Source organism: Kryptolebias marmoratus, linkage group LG9 (assembly GCF_001649575.2).
Source record: "Kryptolebias marmoratus isolate JLee-2015 linkage group LG9, ASM164957v2, whole genome shotgun sequence".
In the NCBI taxonomy this organism is placed as follows: Eukaryota; Metazoa; Chordata; class Actinopteri; order Cyprinodontiformes; family Rivulidae; genus Kryptolebias; species Kryptolebias marmoratus.
The window spans coordinates 18,054,007-18,070,016 of record NC_051438.1 but is presented as its reverse complement, the minus strand read 5'-3'; the positions used below and the strand labels follow the sequence as shown (position 1 = coordinate 18,070,016).

The following is a 16,010-nucleotide window of genomic DNA, read 5'->3' as shown; positions in this document are numbered from 1 at the left end:
CCCCCCCCCCCCCCCTCTACCCCCCCTCTGCATGTAACAGCATGGTATGTCCAACTGACCTCTAATCCTGCATGTGCTCTATAAGCTGTGCTTCTCTCGTTGTTTAAAACTCCAGGCCCTCGAACGGGCTGTGTTTGGTTTATTGTGGTTTACGGTGGTGTACTGAAACAAAAGCAGAAGTCGACTCCGACGTTTATCTCTGTGACGCCCTGATGTTCTGTTCTGTACACGATGTTACAGTAGCCTGTAACGTGATCCTTGTGCGTCGTGCTCCCATGCAGTGTTTCAGCGTAGCTCGGAGAACAGACAGTAAATTCATAGGATGTTTGTTTTGTGTCGATGTCGTTCACGGGTGTTGTCACAATACCAGAACTTTTAACTGTATTCAAAAAAACAAATGCAGAATGTTTTTAAAAACCTTTTTTTTCTAAATTAGATTACACAAATTTTTCATGTGTTCTGAGTCAGAGTAGTTTGTTGGTTCTCAAAGCCAAACATGCTGAAATGAACACATTAATTCCCAGAAAATGTAGTTTTGAGGTTTATGTCATGATGTAAAATATGACAAATGAGCAGGATTTATGTAGCCGTAGCTGCAGAGTCTCATTAAAACCCACCTGCAGATTTGCACACCAACAAATGTTAAAACAATGCAGCCAGGTTTGTTTTTATTTCTATCTATTTGTAGATTTAAAGGTATGTTAGTTTGTTACATCCTTCCCACCCAGCCAACATTCAGAGCTGTGACTGATTTTGAGCACCCTCTTGTGGTGGATCATAAAATTACAACGTTGTAAAACATAATAAGACTGAACTTAAGACTGAAAATATATATATATATATATATATATATTTTATTTTTTTTTTTTTTGCTTTGGTTAAAGAAACAGTCATTTAGAGTAAGAACTGATTTCAGAATTTTCATTCTCAGTTTTTAGCAGTCACGCACAGATCAGTTTTCTTGGCTCTTTTTAAGGTTTCTTCACTGCCGTCGTTTCCTCCGTGAATTGGCGCCCAGCTGTGGTGCGTTCACGGACCGGGCGGCGCTGAACCTTTTTGGGGGACGTAGTTGCACCTTTTCTGGATTAATCCAGATTATTTTGTGATTAAAACTGTAATCGATAAAAATAATAAATCGAGTCAAAGGTAACGTGAGGCACAAAGACGTGAGCGACATCGGTGACGTGAAGTGAAGGCAGTGTCACCAAAGCAGGAACAAAAACCTCTTCATCTATGCAATTAATTAAAAAAAAAAGGGGGGGGGGGGCATCAAAAGTTTGGTATCTGTGACAGCACCGGTACTTTCCTTGTTATTTCGTTGTTAATCAGCTGCTCTCTCTGCCTGTTTTTAATCTGTGTGTCGCTCTCGCTTTCAGAAAAACTGATCGTGTGTATCACCCAGACCGAGCTGCTGCCGCCGCCGCCGCCGCCCTACCACTACTGAGGAGAGAAGACTCTGACAACAGACTGTTCCCCTCCTCCTCCTCCTCTTCCTCTTCCTCCTTTCTTGTCGCCACACGGACGGCATTGAAAAAAAAAAAACCCACGAAGCTCGGCTTCCAAAGAACGCGGCCGCGGGCGGAGGGTCTCGACGCGGCGCGCATGTACACACACACACACACACACACTTATTTCGTTCAATTGTAGCAGCAGAAATATATTCGGTTTATAAATTATAACTGTCTCCTGTAAAGGCAATCACCTTCGTTGACAATCATTTAACTCGTCTTTGTTTTTTTTTCTCCTTCCCCCCCTGTGCTACCGTCAAGTCCAAACCTTTTCATGGTCAAATTGTTGCTGTCAACACCTTCATCCCGATGACAGATTTTTGTATTTAGACGTGATGTAGGGTGTATACTGTATATAAAAAGGGACGGCTGCATTAGTTTTGGTTTGTTAATTTAAGCGTTGGGACGTTGGACGCACCGACGGGCTGCCCTGTAGATGGAGAACGTTTATATAGGAGGTATTTTCCTGTCTAGAGTTATTTTCTGTGGGATGAGCACAGACCTGAAAAGGCCCGTGTGTGCGTGTGTGTGTATTTGTCAAAAGCTAAACCTGTGGCTGTGTGTATTTTGTTTAAAAATGAATATGGACTTTGTTTTTTTTCTTTTGCCCCTCAGTTTGAGTGTCTTTGCGAGCACAGACCAGACACAAACTGTTACATGATTTATGACTGCTTTGTCTTGTTACATTTTTTTATTATGATTATGTTCCTGCTGCCTGACTTTTGTGTGTCATAGTTTAATTAAGTCTTCTTCTCAATTTGTTTTTGTTTTTTGTTTTTTTTTGGGGGGTCTGGATTTAGCAGATCTGTCCAGTACGTGTCCGACCGGTACTGAGATGTGAAGCTGTGAGCAAACACTACTACATTCAAACCACTAGAATCTAATCATTCCTATCTTGACTGTAAAACACACAGGTGTGTCATATTGTTTTATTGAAATTAAAAGATTTGGATTAAAAGTCTCGTTTGCCGCGTTTCGCATTGAAGACAAAGTTTGCAAGGCTTCTTCGCTCAGAGGGGGCTCAAGTTCTCGTCGCCGACGGATTTGGGAGATCTGACGTTTTCTGGATTTTTAAAATCCAGAGTTGGACAGAAGCACATTTTTTTATTTTTTTTTTTTGCTTTATTGTTTTGTACCTTGTTCCCTCTCTGTGTCTGGTTTGTGTTTTGTATTCTGGGGGCGTTTGTCTGTGGGTGAGAGCTTTATGCAATTTGTTCTCCTTTTTTTTTTTTTTTTTTCATCTTTTTACAGCCACACTTTTAAAGACAACAGAGACCTTTTTTTTTTTTTTTTTCTTTCTGAAACTCTTCACACATATAGTATATTTGTACTGTTGCCTATCCATGTAAAATGATGTACCATTCACACCTGCCTTGGCTCTGAGCAGTTGCTTTTTCAGTGACGTATGTAACTGGTAATACTGTTGTTTTTTTTGTTTTGTTTTTATATAAATAAAGATCTTTTCTTAGACAAGCTTCGGCAAAGTGTGACGTGGCTGGGAGTGGGCAATAAGGAAGGGGGATTTCTGTCACTAAACCTTTCTAATTAAAGAGGCAGTCCATCTTTGTAATTTCATCCCCTGGCGCTTGTCGGGGCAAGGGTTTCAGCTTGACGCCGTTTGATCTGCTGCTGCCGAACGCCGGCGTGCTTTATTAGGCTGAGCTCTTTTTAAGTGCGGCAATTATCGAGGCCTTCTGTCCAGGGAGGGGGATCGCTCATGTCGCCGAACTGCTTCGTCGCTTTTTCGTTCCCCCGACGTCCGATTCCCCTTCGCTTGTGTCGACTCTTCCCGACCCGACAGGCGGAGCGCCGACACAGTCTCCGGTTGCGTATCCACGGGGTGTTGGGTCGAGGTTGGAGGGGTTTCCTGAGGACGTGGAGCTGTCAAAGGGCGGGGGGGGGGTTCTTGTTGTTTCCAGTATGTGGCTCGTCTGAAATGCATCTCTGAACGGGGCCGAGAAGCAGCTGCTGGATCACGAGGACTTTAAGTGCATGTCAGCGTGTAAAAGTTTTGACATTAGTCATGCTAAGATGTGTAACATGTCATCCCGAGGGGGGCCGTATTAATTTGTCCAGACCTCGGATCGTCTGGGGTTTTAGCAACATGGCTGCGTTTATATCCAGATTAATCACTTTTACTTGTTTAGATGTTATATCTTGGTCCTGTTCTGCTCGAGGTCTGTGATGTGACCATAAAACTCCATGAAACTAGCTTATGCTAAGCTAAATGAAAAAAAAAAAACTTATTTGTATTATAATAAACATAGAGCGGTGATTGTTTACACTAAATTTAGGGGTTAGTTGCTGGCATGAATGGTGGCAGTGGCAGCTAGCTGTAGCAATTCTGGTACAGCCTAGTAAAACTTTTTTCTGCCAAAGAGTCTCATAATGCAAACTTGAGAATAGTATAAAAAAGATTTTTACATACTTGTATAAAATGTTTGACAGAGTAGCTTCAAGTCGGCCGCTCGGACTAGCCGTTAGCTCCTCAGTCTGACCAGAGGGTCCTTCAAAGAGCCATCTACTGCAGGTAAGATATTAATTGTTCTGCTTTGAACCGTGACATAAGAGGAAATCAGCGGCCCACCACCGGGATCATAAGTTAAAGCCACCTGATCCTGCAGCGGCGGCTATTTTTAAACAAATAACAATTTCAGGCCGTTTATACGCTGTCATTTCTTCACTTATCTCACCGTCCGGAACGTCCGGTCTCAGGTTACAGCTGAGATTTAAAAACAAGCGTGACTTTTTTTTTTTTTTTTGCATTACATATAAAATTTGAACCACTGATGTAAATAATAAACCCCCATCAAATATCTAATTGGGACTCTTCTGGCCTGTGTTCGATGTAGATTATGAAGTCTTGGAGCGACGCTGCCTGTTATGTGAAAACTCCGCAGTCATGGCTGTAATTTTAGAAGTGCAATAAACGGCATGACATGAACGTTCTGGAGCCGCCGCAGCACATTTCTGACATACGTGTGAGTCTCTGTTAGTCAGTGTGTGTGTAATATTTTAACCTGCACACACACACACACACACACACACACACTCTTAAAACTGAGACCACCATAAGTAGCACTCCCAGCCCTCCCTCTGCACCGGTGTCCTGTCACTGGATGTCAGATCTATTTCTGGTTCTCCTGCCGGTCTTCCTTTTTCTTCCCCCCTCTCTCTCTGTCTCTTCAGAGCTCTAAGAGAAGAAGAAGTCTTTAACTCAGCTTCACAATCAAGATATCTGAGGGTAAAAGCTGTTGGTGTGGGATGGTGGGTATTTAACGGGAATGTGTGAGTGGATTCGCCACAGAGCGACAGGAGCAGAGAAGCCACGCCACGAGGAGGCCAGGTCCGGTTTCAAGCCTCTTTCCTCGAAATCTCTCTGCCGGGTTTTTTCACGGAATGTGAGAACGAACAGACCCCGCTGAAGCCCTCGCAGCCGGAGAGAGGAGGAGCAGCCCTTGTAACTTCGGGTCCATTTGACCCGAAGGCCTCGGAAGCGTAACTCTGCAGCGTACAAGCCATGGAATCACCTGGGGTCCCCAGCCCGTCGTCGTCAAACTCAGGCGACGAGTCGGCGGACTGCACTCCGGCCCCGGATTCGTCCCGCCACACGACCCACGCCGGCAACCAGGGTGGCTTCAGCAGCCTGGGCTACGGGTTCGGCGTGGCCTGGCACCACCTGAGGCCCTTCCTGCCCTTCTTCCTCATCTGCTTCATGGTGGTGGCTCTGGTCTACCTGATGCAGGCCATCATCTACGGGGGGCCCTTCAAGGACCCGCTCTTCTTCGTCAAGTTCTACGAGCGGTGGCCCCGGCCGACGCCTCGCCCGCAGGAGCCAACGTCCCCGGCCAAGGTCCTCGGCACGGCTCCCTCGCCGTCGTTCGTCCGGGTCCTGGTGGGCCTGGTCAGGGTCAACGACACAGCGTGAGGCCAAAAAAAAGAGCCAACACCGTCGTCTTAAGGAGGAATCTCTCAGATTTCCCCAAAACTGCCCGCAGTTTGTTAAAGTTTACATGGACAAGCCAGAGGAACGTGTTTCGCCACAGGATACGACCAAAACAGAGCTGGATTCAATAAAAACCGGGTTATTTTTGAGTAAAGCAGCGATCTTATCCCACGTGTGGGAAGCAGTGTCGGCAGCATCGTGGCCCGTGTTGCTTCATCGGGGTGGTTTTTAGCATAAACGATGAATTCAGGCAAGTAAGTCTGGAAGGTAAAACATCCGTCAGTGGACTTCAGGGTGGTCAGAATGAACGTGGATAGAAATGCAGTTTTTTGTTTTCACACGGTTTCAGAGCGACACAGAAACTGATTCCTCCAGTCAGATGAGCAGGACTCATCAGGAGTTACTGGAAACCTTGATGCTTCTGCTGCTGCTGTTGTGCAAGAGGATCCCAGCAGAAACTGAAAGGAGGAACAATAATAATAAAAAGCGTTCACACACCTGGAAAATAATGAATCTGTGACGACAGAAATGCAACGTTTGATGAGAATTTTCACCTTTAAAGAGATATTTTTCTACTATTTTCAATGTGTATCAAAATGTAATGTTTTTTTTTAAAGCTGTGCTCATGGGGTAAACGGTGGATTTTATAAACCCCACAGATTATTATGGGATGTCAGCGGGAACCAGGAAGTGAAACTAAATAAAGAGCTTTGTTGAACGCCTTCATGGCCAAGTTAGAAAAACAACAAAAAAAGAACAAATGTTTTTTTTTTTGTATTTTTAAGCAATGTTTTTCCTGGTATGCAGTAAAGCACACATTAAAAAAATAAAACTTTTTGTTCATGTTTTTATCTTCATGAGTCCAACAGAAACAATCCACCTTATTGTTGTTTCAGTAAAAAAAAAAAATACAAAGATTCCTACTCTGCGACACCGTCTCAACACGCAAACGCCACTGTTAAGAAGCTTTGATAGATGGTTTGTTTTCTCAGATTCTATTATCTGTCTGCGGATTAAAAACTGTCTCTAAAACATAAAACATACCTCTCAGGAAGTCGTCTGTGAGCTGAAATTCTTTGCTGTGGCTACAGAAACAATTTATCATCCATCAGAAGTTTTTTTTTGTTTGTTTTATCACTTTTTTTTTAAACTAGTGGGACTGTTCAACATCCAAACATTCACATAACTTGTACATCTATCATCAGTACTATAAAAGATCTGTCTACAAATGATTAGAGTTCTGCTAAACGATACCACAGTTAACTGGAAGATAAGAAAAAAATCATATTATGTTTTGTCATATCATCTATCTGCAACGTATCTGAGGTCAGTCTTTTGTGTAACATTTCAAAATCATCATGTTTTCATTTATTTTTATATCTTTCTTTCAGTTAAAGACGAGATAAACTTTGTTGCAGTAGAAAATAATTAAATTAGGTCACTGAAATGAACGCAACGTTTGATGGTCAACTCTGAAAGTTTCTATATATTGGGTTAGTTTAATTTAGTTTTGGGAAGCTGCCACCGTCAGTTAAAGAGTAACAACACAGCACAATTTGTGACTATAAGAATAAATTGTTTTGTAAGTAACACTGCCTTGTTGCTCATTTGTACATGAAGTTTGTGTGAGCCTTATATTTAGATTACATTACTTGATTGAATATTTGTTGGATTGGTTAGTTTATCTCAAACATGGTAGGAAAAAAGTAATAGGAAATAATATTATTAATATTCAAATAAATGAACAACAGAAATTGCACAGTATTTACAAAAGAACAATTCCATGTCATGTCCAAAACGGAGCAGGAAGAACTATAAATTTTAAAATTTTACTCTAGGCCTAAAACCGCAGTAATGATGTTGGTATATATAGTTTTATGTTGGCGTGTTTCTATGATTTTATGTTATATAAACACTGACTTACAAATAAACGGTTATCTATCTGTTACATTTAGTTGACATAAAATAAGAGCTTCCATTTTCTTTCAGCAAAAACACGGACATAAACTTGTACAGCACCGATTGAGTAGTTCAAAATAAAGACAAAAAACGAAGTAGGAAACACCGTGAATGCTCTTGGTTTTACTCCGGTCTTCTTCATCTTTGGCTTCAAGCAGCGCGCCTCTGTCGCCCCCTCGCGGCGAAGCGGGCAACTACAACGCCCCGCTCCCGCTACGCTGGCGACCAGCGGACCTGCAGCTGACCTCTCTGACCCACACAAGAAAAAAACAACAACAAACTAACCAAAACAACCGAAAATATAGATATGATTATAGAATCATTATAAAAAGCATCACTGTTTAGTTTTAAAGAGAGATGCTCCGAGCCTCGCAGACGGTGAGTGCAGGCGGCACCTGCCCCGCGTTTCCCTGCAGCCTCGGGTTAGCCTGCGTGGAAAAGCGGGTTTTAAACGAACAAGGAGCGTGGGGAAAGTGTTTTAAATTAAGCCCTATGTTGTTTGCGACGTGCTAACTCACAGCAGACTTGTCGTGATTGTTTTAAACAAGGTTAATGTTGTGTTTTTTTGGTGGGCCGTGGTTAGCCTGCAGCTAGCCTGCGATGATAATCCGCAGGCTTCCTTTGATCTCAGCCGCGCGAGACTGTTTTTTTAATCTTAATTAGCTTAGCATAAAGTTTAAAACATCATATTTAAAGTACAGAAAAACAACACAAACAGGAGAGCAATAAGTAGTCCTGCAAGAGTCAGAGCATTTAATCCAAAATGTGTACATGTATGGATGTGTTATGATTTAAAAATAAAGAGTTTATTTGAAAAAAGAGAAATTACAGATAAAAATATATAAAACTTTTTTAAGCGTGCAGCTGTTGCATTAAATTCCAACATAACTGTGATAATCTAAGCTGATTAAAAATGCCCATGTGAACAGAAGCAAAATAAATTGTTAAAATATTACCAGTGGTTTAGTTATGGTTGCCACGGTAATCACACACCTGTGTCTCTCGCTCCCTGACTGCAGACTTGGCTCAACCTGTTTCACTAAAATCCAATTTTTTTTCCCAGATTTTGCCCTGTTGTGTGACAAACCAAAAGTCAGTGGCTCCCTGTAAATAAACTGGATAAAAAAAATATATATTTTGAACTCTTCCATTTTATTCGTAGCGCTTTAGCATAGCTGTCAGTGCAGAAAAGAACTGAATTAGGACTAAAAACTGTGACAGTTCTAAGCATAAATGAGATTAGATTTGATTTTTTCCCCCGTATGACTCTCCGCAGAGCAGGAGTCTCAATAATCTCTTTTTAAAGATTTATAAATCCTCTTGGTTTGACGTGGTGCAACTTCGAGGTCTCGCCTGTGGAGGTTCACCTTCGCTGTCTGCTCCTTTCAGCTCTCGCTTGAAGTGGATGGAGACATGTGGTGCTACCAGAAGCCAGGCTTCGAAGCCATCCTCCTCGCCGAGCTGCAGAGGCAGCAGCAGCGCAGCCAGTTCTGCGACACGTTGCTCAAAGCGGGAGGTAAAAGTTGGTGAAGTCGTTTATTCGTGGTCACAGGTGAGAGGCTGTCTCGTCCTAACACGCCATAAACTCTGTCGTACGTCCCCCTTTAGGTGTGTCGGTGCCAGCGCACAGTTGCGTTCTTTCAGCGATCAGTCCCCACTTGTCCTCGGCTCTGTCCTCCTTGCCGGCGCCCCCTGCGGGACAGAGCCGCCTCCTGGAGTTCGGCGCCCTGGGCGCCTGCGCCCTGCTGCACGTCGTCAGGCTCCTTTACTCCGGAGAAATGGCCGGGGAGGGGGAAAACGAGAAGTGGCAGGCCGTCCACGCCGCCGCCAAGCTGGGCATCGGCGGGCTGGTGGAGGTGAATAAAGGAGGAAGCAGAGGAGGAGGAGGAGGAACGGAGGGCCAGTACAAGGAGGTGGGAGTCCAAACGGAGGAAACTGAGGGAGGACGCAGCAGGTGGAGAAGAGAGGTGAGGGACGGGAGCACCTACCTGTGTAAGGAGACGCTGTCAGGTGGCGGGAAAGACATCTGGACTCAAACGGAAGAGATGCAGATGGCCCCGCCTCCCCCAGCCCACCAGGCTGTCCCCTTTGAGACGATCGATATGGGCACCTTCCAGAGTTTAGGACAGGCAGAGTCTCAGTTTGTCCCCATCACCATCGTCTACCCTCCAAGTGAAGACCACACGATCCACGTGTCCTCCGCCGCTTCAGCCTGTGTCCAGGACGCAGCGGGGTGCGCACCCGCGGCTGCCGTGGCCCCGCCCCTCCCTCATTACCCCAGACAGACGGAGCCTCAGAGCTGCTGGGCCAGCCCCCAAGGAGCGGGTGGAGACGAGGAGTGGGAGGACGAACAGATCCAACAGTTCGAGGGCAACATCGCCGGATTCATCAACTACTTCCTGGACCCGAAAACCGCGCAAGGCCCCCGAGGGGGGAGGAGGAGAGCTGGGAGGAGGCCGCGGGGCGCCCGGGGAGCCGGGACGGGCCAGCGGAGAGCCAGGAGACCCCGAGGAAGACCACCGGGGAGGGGCCGCCGGGGGTTCACAAACAGGGTGGACACCCAGGAGGCGGGGGCAGGCGAGCTGCAGAAGCAGTTCCTGCACAGGTGGGGGGTGAGGACCCCCAGGACGGGGCGGGGCGGAGGAGCCATTGGCAGGAAGCTGTTCCTGAAGGACAGGGAGGTCCCGCAGCCCGCCAGGAGGGGCCCGCGAAGGAGGGGCCGCGGTAAGGCGACGGAGGGCAGCCAGAGCCGGGACGTGGCGTTCCGCGGCGAGGGAGGGGGCGGAAACACCCAGCAGGAACAGGAAACCCCGCCGGAGCAGGTGAGCGGACGCAGCGGTTCTGAACTCGTCCACTGTTTAAACGGAGACATGTCACATGACACGTGCTCGACTCGGCTTTGGGTTTTAGTTCTTTCCTCCATCATCATCGCTGCGCTCCTCTGTCTGATTCCAGGTCAGCCTTCCTGTTGCCAGAGACCGACGTTCCCGAGAAACTCCGGTTTCCTTTCCCGCCCCATCCAAGCAGATCCGCTGCGGTCCACCTTTACCTGCCCCCAGCCTGTCTCTGTCTCTTACCCAGGGTTCACCCGCCACCACCGCAGCGTCGCCCATCCTCTGCATCACCCGCCTCCCTCCTCCTCCTCCTCCGGCGCCCCCACCTCACCAGGACCAGCCGGAGCACATCGACCGCCTTCTGGAGGAAGTCATGATGGGGCTCGATATTCTACCGAAGAACGACGACGGCGGCGATGCAGCTGCGCCGCCAGGGTGTGATCGTCCAGGAGACAGCGGCGCGTTCAGCTCTCCCGACAGCAGCCAAAGCCAACGCCAGGGTCAGGCGGCCGACGCTGGCGCCGACGTCCCCGTCCTGCAGCAGCAGTGTGAGGGGGAGCTCAGCGAGATGCTGGAGACCTTCCTGCAGTCCTTCGAGCAGCACGTCAGGGAGGACAGTGAGACGGGGGACAGGGGTTCCTCAGAGGCCGCTCCGCCGCACACTCAGAGCGAGAGCCCTCACGCCCGGCGCCCGCAGAGCAAAGACACGCCGAGACAAGACGAGCGCCCGGAGACGTCCGAACGGCCGAGCAACGGATCTGAGTCACGGAAGGCCTCGGCCGACCGCGCCGCTTCCTCCGAACACGCCGAGAAAACTGAGAGGAAGGCCAGAGCCAGGCGGCCGAAGAGGAGGAGAGGAACCCAGTATCTGTTCTGGTTAGAGAAGAAGAGGGTGAGGAGGACCGTGTCTTCAGGACCGGTCTCGGACCGGCAGGTACCGGAGGCAGAACCACAGAGGGGAGGTCCACAGCCGGGACAAAACTGTCTGCAAGACAAGGTGACGAACTTCTCTGATCCGTTTCTGCTGCAAGGTTCAGAGTCTCTGGTCCAGACCTCCGTCTGAGTCAAGACCTGAGTCTGAGTCCCAGGTCCAGACCTGAGTCCCAGGTCCAGACCCAAGTCTGAGTCAAGACCTGAGTCCCAGGTCCAGACCTGACCTCAGACCCAGGTCCAGACCTGAGTCCCTGGTCCAGACCTGAGTCTGAGTCAAGACCTGAGTCCAATGTGGATGAACCTGAATGATGTCAGCAACTTCAAATGTAACAACTGTTTTTGTTTTTATTTATTTCCTTGTGTCCCTCACAAACCAAGACCCGTGTGTCGACAGCTAAAAGCTCACGAAGCGGCTCTTCTGGGAAAAACCATGACGAACATTGGAGGACAAAGACCTACCCAATCAGGAGCAGGCTCAGAGAGGCGCCCGTTGCGGTAAGTTTGAGCCCTATGCGTCCTGAAACGTGCGCTTTGGGACAGGAAGTGACCCATCAGCTGTTTCCTGTAGCCCGATTTAAACTGATTGCAGATGAACAGATGAATCCACTGTCGCTTCTTTTACTTTTCAGGACATTGCGGCCCTTCTTGTGGCCCCGCTGACATCGGGCCGGTCCAAAGGGCGCGGCGGGTCCAGGACAAACAGGGAACGTCTCGGCTCATCGAACGGCGATACCGCAGCGGCGCCGGTTCACCCGCAGCCGGCAGACTCCCGCCCCGCGGAGGACCAATCTGAGGCGAACCAAGAGGGAAATGAAGACGATGGGACGGCGCAGCCACGGGAAGAGGCAGAGCGACCTACAGGAAGTGGACAAAAGAGGTCCAGCGAGGACACGAGTGAGGAGGCGGCCACGAGCAAGAGGGTTCGCTCCGACGGAGGAACAGCCGGCGAAACCTTGGCGCCGCAGCGAGAGGAGGCGGTCGACGTGGAAACGACTTCACCGACCAGCTTGTGTCGTCAAGGAACAAAACAAGAGGATGAACCGTTCAGGAAGGAAGGTTCAGCAGGCGGCGAGGTGGGGAGCGGCGGCGACGAGGAGATCGACGTGGAAGGGGACGAGGAGGACGCCGAGACTCTGAGAGGCGACGCAGACCACAGCCGTCCGGCCGTCTCACCCGCTCGTCCCGCCAAAGGGGCTGGGAGTAACGAAGAAGACTCGGACGAGGACATCGACGTGATCGGAGGTTCGGGTCCGGCCCCCGATCCGGTCGTCATCAGCTGGACCGAGTCCTCGGAGAACGGGGAAGAGGACGAAGGCGAGGACGAAGGCGAGGACGGAGGCGAGGAAGTCGACGTCGTCGGCGAAAGGATGGACTGCATTTCTTCGTTTTTCTTCGCTGCCGTGAGGACAAACGAGCTCGGTTACGGAGAACGCCAAACCAAGGCGCTGTCCCGTTAGCTCGCCGCCTGGCTGAACCTTTTAGTTGTTTCTTAAATCACCCAGAAGCCTCGTCAGGACTCGTCCGACTCGGCAGACAGTGAAACTAAAAACACGGGATCGTTGAAAAGCAGCAATAATTTTCTATTTTTTACCAAGGGGCTTTTTGTTCCTTTAAAGGATCCACACATTTGCTCTGCTGCTGTCAGACGTGCTCTAAAGAGCATTAAAACCTTCGTTCGGTAGTTTCGGCTCTTTCGGTGAGTAAAACGCATCTAAAGCCAAACTTGGCTGTGATTATTTAAAGTTGATTTATCTTGAATGTTTTACCAATAATTTGACGAAGTTCCAGTTTCTGTTAGCATGCGGCATGTGTTCGGTAGGGTTTGTTTTAACTGTAAACCAGTTTTAATGCCCCCAAAAAACCCAAATAATCAGGTTTTGTGGCATTCAGAGTGATCAGGAGTGTTTTATTCGTTGTACATAAACATAACTGATAATGTTGTCTGTTTTAGGAGACCTTGTTTTAATCATTCGTTCGTGTTCGGCAGCGTCTGGCGTGCCGCTTTTTTTTTTATAATCTGATTTTGATAATAAAGATTTCTCTCCTTTTTTCCCTTTTTTTAGTTTCTACTCTTCAGTCGTCCTCTCAATCCTCTTCGGTTTGAGAGGCCTTTAGTTAAAGTTGTGGTAATTAAAAGCAAAATATCTCCTGAGCTGTTAAAGAGATTTTTATGAAAGGGCTGCACATCTAGATGAACAGATTCACTCCACATGGCTGCCACAGCTGATCGACCGTAGCAAACACAAAAAATGGTAAAAGCTTGAAATATTCGGCTAAGTTTTGAGCAGAGTAGTTCACATTATGTCATCAAGGCTGATCGAAACAGTGAACACCATCGTTTGCATCCCTTCAAGGAATGCTAGCTTCATTCTTTTATTTATTTCCCCCACAGCTGCTGTGTTAGACGTCTAATTTCACCTCCTGAATTATCAGTAATTGTTGCGTTTGAATGAATCCCGTACACACGGCGTACGAGCCGCTGTTACGGAACGACGTTGCGTCCCGAACTCAGACAGAAAACAAGCAGGCGTGGAGTGAAAACAAGTTTTATTAGTCATCAACCCTCCTGCACACAAACGCAGCGCGACGCACCTGAGCTGCCCCGAACGCCGAGCTCCACCGCCCCGCCGACGCTCAGGCGGGAGGACAGCGCAGGTGTGTGTGTGTGTGTGTGTAGGGACCTTCAAAACCCAATAAAAAGACACTTGAGTGTCAGCTATGTCAGCGTGTGTGTGTGTGAGAGAGAAGTGTGTGTTTCCCTGTGCTTTAACAGTGCGATATTGTCTCTTATCACACTCTTGGCTGTAAATCAGTGGTGGTGGTGTCGGGTCGGGGCGGCCGTCGAGTCAAAGGGGAGAAAGAGGGGAGGGGGGAAGAGAGAAAGCCGGGTGGGTGGTGGGGTTTCAGCCTCCTTCTAGTGCTGGATACGCCTGATGGACTGGATCTGGGGGGTCTGGCAGTGAGAGCCCCAGTTCCTCCAGTGCTGGTAGTCTCCACTGTGTCTCTCACACTCCATGATGTACTGCTGACCCCTGTAGCCGGGGAACTGGTAGCACACGAAGCTGTGGGAGGGGGGGGGAGACAAGATTCAGAGCCGGGGGTTAGTGCAAAGCTCCAAACACAGGCTGGGACGCAGCCGGGGGGGGGGGCCCTCAGCGTGACTCAAACAAACAAAACTGTTTCAAGTAAACATCCAGTTATAAAAATAACAAAACCAACATTATCCTTGTTTTGGACTAAAATACACCTAAACTTCTCACTAATCACCATTAATTGTGGCATTAACAGTTCCAGACTAAGGATGGGTGTTACACATTTTCACCCCGGGGGGTAAATATGCTCAGAAAGTTGTCATTATTTGTAAGAAGAGAGGAGGAAAGAGCCAATAATCAGCAACTGAAGCTCACAAGCCTCCCTCCGGTCGTTTATGCCACACAGTGTTTCAGCTTTTAGGCTTTTAGGCCCCTAATGAACCCCAAAAAGCTCCTTTGGATGATATTTAGTTTGTGTCTCTGTGACGTCTAACACTCAGAACGAACATTTGGAGTCCGCAGGTTCGAACCGGATGGTTGTCCGCAGACACGCTGGAGGCAAACTTACGCGCCGCACTGCACGTGCATGGAGCCGACCTCGGGCATCATCCAGCCCATGGCCTGCAGAGACGGGTAGTCGTCGCAGACCTCCACGCTGCGGCCCATGAAGTTCTCCCTCTCGAAAATGATCATGCGGCTGCTCTGGTGGGACTGGAAGGGGGGGACACACGTCTCAGGTCTGCGAAGTGGTAAGTCAGGTGTGTGTGTGTGTGTGTGTGTGTACACTCACAGCGCAGTAGATGGGGCGCAGGGACATGAGGCGCTCCACGTGGTAGGAGATGGACCCGCTGTAGGAGTCCCAGTGGGGGTACTCGCCTCTCTCCAGGATGAACTGCTGGCCCTGGAAGTCGTGGTGCTCGAAGCCCACCCAGCTTCACAAACAGACACGGAGGGGGGGGACGACACTCACTTTATGCGTTCACTTTTATGGAAAGCGGTTTAATTCTCGCCGGGGACACTTACGCGCCGCTCTCCACTCTGATGGAGCGGATGTTGTCCAGCCCGCACTCCTGGATGTTGCAGCACTCGGAGGTGAACTCCAGGCACTTTCCCTGGAAATGCTCCTGCTCGAACACGGTCACCTGAGGGGACGCAAACCAAACGAGGATCTCAGTTTATCCAGCTGACCTCCAAACACACCCATTAATCCACAGATACAAAAAAACAAACCATCTCATCATCATTTTTACTTAAATTGACTAACAATCGTTCGCTGCACGGCTGAGGGTGCGTTTTACCTTGAAGAAAGGAGCCATGCCCATTCCTGAGTTGACCAGCGGCTGCATCATTTGGGATTTTGTAGTTCTGTACATCTTGACTCCTGATGAGGACAGAGACGAAGACAAGCGCAGAGACGTTTGAGGACGAGGGCAGAGTCAGGTTTAGTGTGGATCAGATGTTGCTGGAGCTCCTGCTGATTGTTTATACCTGTCCGCTTGTTCAAGAGAGGTGTGTGTGAGTGTGTGTGTGTGGGAGGGGGGCAGGTGGTGGTGGTGGTTCTGGGTCAAACGGTCCTTCGGCTGGACTGAGAGCGGAGAGCTTACCTATAATCGGGCGCTTTAACGGAAGAGCTCGGTGGTGGTACACGCGCCTACCGCCTGCCTCGCATAGAGCTTTGACAGAACCTGGCGCTTCAGTTTTATACCGGCGGTGCGCGTCCACGCCTCCGGCTGCAGAGGTGTGGAGGGTGCACACCCCCCACCCTCCATGTCAGCGGGCACCCCCCTCCCCCCCCACC

At 48.6% G+C, this 16,010-nt stretch overlaps 3 protein-coding genes across 8 annotated transcripts in view; 2 read left to right on the top strand and 1 right to left on the bottom strand.

Moving 5' to 3' along the window:
* LOC108243032 (catenin delta-1-like) overlaps positions 1 to 2,983 on the top strand; it is a 17,431-nt gene extending 14,448 nt beyond the window's left edge. For 5 of the 6 annotated variants that reach the window (XM_037977425.1, XM_037977421.1, XM_037977422.1 and 2 more), the window contains 2 exons: positions 4 to 44; positions 1,377 to 2,983. Coding sequence is in view for 1 of the 6 variants with exons in the window: in XM_037977423.1 (XP_037833351.1) it covers positions 1,377 to 1,385 (9 nt within the window). In the remaining 5 variants the exon portion in view is untranslated. The remainder of the gene's footprint in view (positions 1 to 3; positions 45 to 1,376) is intronic. The other variant, XM_037977423.1, reaches the window with a different exon arrangement.
* Positions 2,984 to 7,598: 4,615 nt separating this feature from the next.
* On the top strand, positions 7,599 to 13,971 carry LOC112450951. Its single transcript, XM_025008603.2, has 6 exons — positions 7,599 to 7,791; positions 8,803 to 8,929; positions 9,022 to 10,235; positions 10,369 to 11,244; positions 11,559 to 11,675; positions 11,810 to 13,971. The coding sequence occupies exons 1-6, from the start codon at positions 7,771 to 7,773 to the stop codon at positions 12,635 to 12,637; spliced, it is 3,183 nt and encodes a 1,060-aa protein (XP_024864371.1). The 5' UTR covers positions 7,599 to 7,770; the 3' UTR covers positions 12,638 to 13,971.
* On the bottom strand, positions 13,711 to 15,950 carry cryba1l1 (crystallin, beta A1, like 1). Its single transcript, XM_017428259.3, has 6 exons — positions 15,817 to 15,950; positions 15,511 to 15,593; positions 15,236 to 15,354; positions 15,003 to 15,144; positions 14,781 to 14,923; positions 13,711 to 14,242 (listed from the first exon to the last, which is right to left on the bottom strand). The coding sequence occupies exons 2-6, from the start codon at positions 15,583 to 15,585 to the stop codon at positions 14,095 to 14,097; spliced, it is 627 nt and encodes a 208-aa protein (XP_017283748.1). The 5' UTR covers positions 15,586 to 15,593; positions 15,817 to 15,950; the 3' UTR covers positions 13,711 to 14,094.
* Positions 15,951 to 16,010: the final 60 nt, after the last annotated feature.

Bases quoted from the DNA above. Each gene is read 5' to 3' on its own strand.
- cryba1l1 (XM_017428259.3), bottom strand. From the start codon at position 15,585: ATGTACAGAACTACAAAATCCCAAATGATGCAGCCGCTGGTCAACTCA. The intron at 15,145-15,235 runs GTAAGTGTCCCC...CTGTTTGTGAAG, and splicing joins ATCAGAGTGGAGAGCGGCGC to CTGGGTGGGCTTCGAGCACC. The intron at 14,924-15,002 runs GTGAGTGTACAC...CCCCCCTTCCAG, and splicing joins TGCGCCCCATCTACTGCGCT to TCCCACCAGAGCAGCCGCAT.
- LOC112450951 (XM_025008603.2), top strand. From the start codon at position 7,771: ATGCTCCGAGCCTCGCAGACG. The intron at 8,930-9,021 runs GTAAAAGTTGGT...GTCCCCCTTTAG, and splicing joins CACGTTGCTCAAAGCGGGAG to GTGTGTCGGTGCCAGCGCAC. The intron at 10,236-10,368 runs GTGAGCGGACGC...GTCTGATTCCAG, and splicing joins AGGAAACCCCGCCGGAGCAG to GTCAGCCTTCCTGTTGCCAG.